Here is a 6,000-nt window from a genome sequence, read left to right on the forward strand (position 1 = left end):
ATAGGTCACGACATCAACCCAGTATGTTTTGGGTGCACAACTACCAATAAGAAGGGCGCGATTAATCTCAAGTATGTAGCGATTTTTTCGTTCGACTCCGTTTTGTTGTGGTGAATGAGGGACGTAGTTTCATGGAGAATGTCTTTTTTCTGTGAAAAACTAAGAAAGTATCTTAATTTAAGATATTCATAGCCGTTGTCGAACTGAAGCACTTTAATAGGGAGTGAGTATTAAGTATAGACCATGTGATAAAATAATTTGAAGATTCCACCCACATCGCTTTTATTTTTCATGAAGTACAACCAAGTCATTCTAGTGTAGTCATCATTTTTCTGTGAAAAACTAAGAAAGTATCTTAATTTAAGATATTCATAACCGTTGTCGAACCGAAGCACTTTAATAGGGAGTGAGTATTGAGTATAGACCATGTGATAAAACAATTTGAAGATTTCACCCACATCGCTTTTATTTTTCATGAGGTACAACCAAGTCATTCTAGTGCAGTCATCAACAAATGTTACATACCAACGCACCTCATGCTTAGTAGTAACTGGATATGGCCCCACACGTCAGAGTGGATTAACTCAAAAGGAACTGTTTATTTATTCAAACTCGGAGAATAAGAAGCTTGATAAATTTTAGCTAAAGGGCAAACTTTACACTTTAATGAAGAATATGAGACAATACTAAATAAAAATAGAAGTAATTTTCCAAGATAAACAAAGGAAACATGACCTAGTCGACGATGCCACGATTGAACAGTCTTCAACTTGCCATTATCAGAACTTTGAATTTGACAAGCATGACCTTGTGCAACATCATCAACATAGTACAACCCTCTCTTCTTAGTACCACGCCTAATGATCACCTGAGTCCTGATATCCTGAAGTAAATAAAAAGACGGAAACATTAGCATTGCACAATTTAATTGCTCGGTGACTTGTCTCACAAATAATAAATGACTAGAGAGTGTGGGAACAAATAAGCAATTGTGTAAAGAGAGAATAGAAGTGAGTGTTATTGAACCCACTGCTGTGACTGGGGCCTCAACTCCATTTGCAGTGATAATGCTATCCCGTTAGGTGTTGTAGTGGAGGTCAAAAGAGTATGGTCAAAAGTCATATGATTAGTAGCTTTGGAGTCGATAATCTAACCTATATCATAATTAACAGATGCAATTAAAGCATTGCTCGTGTTACTTGGATTATCATATTGTTCTTGGGAAGCAAGGAAATTTAATAATGAAAGTCGTTGGCCCAAACTGTTTGGGTCCGGATCACTTGTACTGCCCAAATTATGATGGATGCCTGCTAGTGAGCTTAGCGGGCCCATGCCCAAGTTGCTGCCCTTACCTGCGTACTGCACATTCAGATCGTGGGCTCCAGGTTTGGGCTCCGTTCCTGTTTTCTATCAGCTGGTGGACCGACTGAGTCCGTGACAGCCTTGTTGGCAGCACCAGCATCATCACCTTTCTCGAGTAGATTGTGGGCTCCAAACTTGGCAGGCCCAAGTCTTTCCGCGTTGGTAGTTAGGGCCGCTACCCCAGATGTTGCCTCAGCGACCTTTACTTGTGCCGTACGTCTGTCGTCTGCCATAGTAGAAGCAGGTTGTGTTTTAAGTTTTTTATTTTTCTGGGTTTGGGTTTTAACAGATGTCTGGACTCTTGTTTCAAGACCTGGGTTTGGGATTTCAAACGGTTGTTAGGCAGCCAACAGAGAAGCACTCTAGTCAGCAGTGAACGGGGGTTAGGGTTTAGAGACAGGCGAAACCTGCTCTGATACCAAGTTGAAATTATCTTTAGATTTCAATTTGTTTTTCTATTATTCCTCTCCTTTAGGAGGAAATATATATATATATATATACATCTATACCTTGTGATACAAGGAATATTACAAAGAATTATAATCAAACTAGGAAATACAAACATTATTATTCCACCTACAAGTTTGACTCACGCCAACACAACTTCCTCAGCAAGATAAAAAGAGAGATTAGAAAACAAAATGTAGAAGTAACGCCGGTTATTATATAGAGGCCGGTGAAATTCTTGAGGTTCAAGCTCTTCGGGGTATCTGAAGTCGCATTTCTTGAACACTCTTCCCTTGTAGTCAACCACTTATTTTCTAGCTCCTTCAGTTTTCCATTTTCCAATAGCTCTAGAATGACCCTAGTGAAATCCCTCGCTATTGGAGAACCTTTCCGGAATGCCTGCATGGTGAATACGAAATCAATTCTGTTAGTTTCGAAAAACTACTTAAGTTGAGGGAAGTGATTTATGCACACCCTTATTTGTTTGTTTTTTTGTCCTTTGGATTTAATAAATCAAAAGAGAATCAATAGGAACAAACAACCAACGGTGTGCACAAACTGGTGCCCTTATGTTGAATCGTTAGATGGTGTGCTGTATTTAATGTAGTTGCTACTCACAAAGCTGAATCCTCCGAATCTGTAGGTTGGCGCGGTTTGAGTATATCCTTTACAGTTCTGATTCATGAATACTTTTGCATATGGGAGTTCAAGAAAGGCAGCAGATATACGTTTGCTCTTGAACTCGTCCACGTTGTAAAGGGGGCCTATTTCCATGACGTTCGAGTCATTGAATCCAATAACACGCTGCATGTAGTTCCTGACAAATGTATCTTTATCCGAACCAACTTTTGCTTCGGTTCTCTTCAGCATTTCAATGTCCGTTACGTTTGGTTGCAGCCGTTTGATGGTAAGCATTGAGGAAAGATTAGCAGTGTAGCTTGAGCTTAGGATCAATACAACAAACAGCCACTCTATAACAACTACTTTAGTAAAGTTGCTAGAGATTTTCTCTCCTGCAAGATGAAAATTCATGCATTAATCTTATTTGTTTAAGAATTTGGACTGACCCTTTTCATAGTTAGTCTTGTACTAATGTCTGAAAGAGAAATGATTTCTGCAAACTCCTTTTCTCCTTCTAAACGCCTTGTTTATTTATATCCCCCTTGATTCTCCTCTGATATACTGAACATAAATGTCATAAAAAAACAAGGGTTTGCAATGGATAAAATTGTTGTACGGAAATCACTTCCCTATTTGAATTTTTTTTACTTACTCTGAGCAAAGAACAAAGAGGAGAAAGTGAACCAAGTTGCTGTCCTGATTTGATTCTTCAACCCATCACCAAATTCTGGATTTGACGGGCCTTCGAGGAGCCAGACTATTAGCGTTGTGTAGAGTAAAATGCCACCAGACACCGCCCACATTTGCCAAGTGAAAGGCTTCAAAAATAGCCATGTCGACTCCTCATCTTTTTCAGGAACAATCATCGACAAACCAGACTCGATATATGGCTGAGTGAAGTCCACCTTGTCCAACCGATCAGCTAGCACAGTCATATCACCGATCACAGCATCATATGTCTTCCATTTTACCAATGTTTTGATGAACATGAAAAGCATACGTTCTCTCTGTCAGATACAAATCAAATGCCGCAGAAAGATATATAGCAAAAGAAATAGAAATTTAAGTTGTTACCTTGTTTTGGACCAGTTCTATCAGAGAATCGTAAGTACAATTTAAGGCTTCAATTTCATGATGCAGAGTATAAGTCAAATTTGGTAGTATCCATCTGAAAAGTTCAATGCAGAAACCATCGAATTTCTTCTCGTCTGAATTGTTCCGCGACCAATCAACCTTTACAAATGCGTTGAAGGGTGTTATACCAGGAACCAAAATTTTCATTGGGCTCTCTTTAGTAGGCATAGCCCAACCTTTCGGGGCACTAATGTCTTTCCCGGGCCAAATTATACCAACATCATTACTTCCGTCTGTGCCTTGGCTGACAATGCTTTCTAAAGACCCTACATCTCTTTGTCTCTTCCCATCAACAACATTTATGATCCTGAATGTCGGAGAACGAAAAAGTACCTCACCTCCTTTGCAGTACATTTCCCCACTTAGACCGGTATAATTGTTCAACAATGTGTTTAACAATACCTGAAGGCTACTACTAGTAGTAGTAGAACTGTTGTTACTAGTCATTCTTCCTATGGCTTGTGTAATGATTGTCATCATATCATAGGCTCGAAGTGCATAAATTCCTGGCGTTGGCACAATGTTATCTTCATCTGAAAACTTTTTTTCGAACTCCTTTAGGAACTTCGTATAAGAACTAGTATTTTTAGCATAGTCAGTCTTCATTCCGAGAGTGCCTTCCATATCAGAGTTGTCAAGAGAGTCAGGCAAATTACTAATGACAGCCTCTGTGATTATCCAAGCTGAGTCTCTTCCTACAAGTCCCGTCTCCTTCGCTACCTGAAACAGACGAGTCACTGTAGGCAAAGATGACTGAATAACAATAAACACACGGGATTTTATGGCGGTAAGGTTCAGCATCTCTTCAAACCCATCCCCGTTTGGATTATGTATCGAAGAAACTCGCGGGAGAATCAAACGGTGCTCAATCACCGAACCAACATCTCGAAGAGCCTCAGATAAAACAGCTAGCATCCCAACAGCTCCACCGTAACCATCATCTTCGTATACTACAACCACCCTTTTCCAATGGTACGCAGAAACTATATCCGCTATGCCTTTTAATTGAGCAGAACCGTCTGTTGCCATTCGTATTAGATATGGCCAGCGGCGCTGGATTAGGGGCGGGGTGATAGTTGGCGATGCGAATGAAATCACCGTAACATTCGATTGGTTTCCATGATCAGCTACTTGAGCTGCTTCCTGCCATGTCTCCATGCCAACTATCACGTCTACCTTCTTCTTTATCAATTCTTTAGCTGCAACCATAAAAAATAATATATATATATATATATATATATATATATATATGTATGTATGTATGTAGAGTTAAGTACTTATATGTACAAATTAATTGCATAACGATGAATATTATAATGACCCATGCGTATACTAACCGGCATAAGCAGCACGAAAGGGGTCTCTGCCAGAGTCTCGAAAATGAAGGATTAGCTTATGAGTCTTCGAATGGTTATTGAAGTTTTCAGCTGCAATTTCCATGGCAGTTTTCTGTTCTTTCCCGATACGGCCATTAGCATTAATGATTGCTCCAATGTTGGTGACATTGCTACTATTGTTAGCTCCAACTCCATGGGAGATAACAATTAGCAAGTAGACGATGAGCACAGGAGCGAAGGTCCCAAGTTTAGGGAAAGGAAAAGACATTTTGTTCTGATCTAACCTTCCCCACATGTTTTGTTTATATACGATCTCTGTCTTGCACTCTTGCACAAGATTTTTTTTTTCTTTTGTGCTAGGTAAAATTCCGATTGTATGTAAGAGAAAACGCGGTATATTCCCGGAAAATGTGCGTGTGGATTTGTATATTTGAATTGGTCTGCCAGAAAAGAAGACTATTGAGATATGGGGGAACAAAGTCTTTTAGAATGAATCAACAGAACTATTTTGTACTTTTCAAACTTGCAATTTTTTATTTTTTGTCGAAATCTCTATGACTATGAGCTGAATGATGTCACTCGAGTGTTTAGCTTTCAGGTCATTCTCCTATGCTTATTCATATTGACGAAGGTGGGTCTTCGGCCGGAGGGTTTACTGCACAAAGACTAGGCTTTTGACAAGAGACCTCAGCCTCAATCTGTAGAGGAAGATTCCGGCTCTGGACGAGTTTTCCTCAAACGGGGCAAGAGTAAGAGTTTTCGGAATTGGTCTGCTAGAAAAGAAGACTACTGAGATATGGGGGAACGAGCCTTTCAGAATGAGTCAACATAACTATTCACAAAAATGGCAGCTCTTGTTTGGATATGATTTGTCAAACATTACAGCACTTGGATGTGGGAATATTCTTTCCGTAATGGAACATTTCACTTGGATGTAGACCTATCATGATGCATATAGCCTCTCAATTTTTTGGTATTGATTCTAAACTACTCTAACTTACGGGAAGAAGATTTGAGTTAGGATGTGGAGGGACACACACCGATCTAATCAACTGGCCCATCTTATATTTTTTTTTAAATTTCGTAGATCCTTTCCGTG

General features: G+C 39.5%; 1 protein-coding gene across 1 annotated transcript; it reads right to left on the bottom strand.

The window, feature by feature from the left end:
- Nucleotides 1-1,899: 1,899 nt before the first annotated feature.
- Nucleotides 1,900-5,785, bottom strand: LOC126622256 (glutamate receptor 2.7-like). The gene is made up of 5 exons (XM_050290940.1): nt 4,902-5,785; nt 3,505-4,763; nt 3,083-3,389; nt 2,428-2,822; nt 1,900-2,208 (listed from the first exon to the last, which is right to left on the bottom strand). Exons 1-5 carry the CDS (start codon nt 5,194-5,196, stop codon nt 1,939-1,941), a joined length of 2,526 nt encoding a protein of 841 aa, XP_050146897.1. The 5' UTR covers nt 5,197-5,785; the 3' UTR covers nt 1,900-1,938.
- Between the last annotated feature and the right edge of the window lie 215 nt (nt 5,786-6,000).

This window comes from Malus sylvestris, chromosome 5 (genome assembly GCF_916048215.2).
Source record: "Malus sylvestris chromosome 5, drMalSylv7.2, whole genome shotgun sequence".
Classification (NCBI taxonomy): Eukaryota; Viridiplantae; Streptophyta; class Magnoliopsida; order Rosales; family Rosaceae; genus Malus; species Malus sylvestris.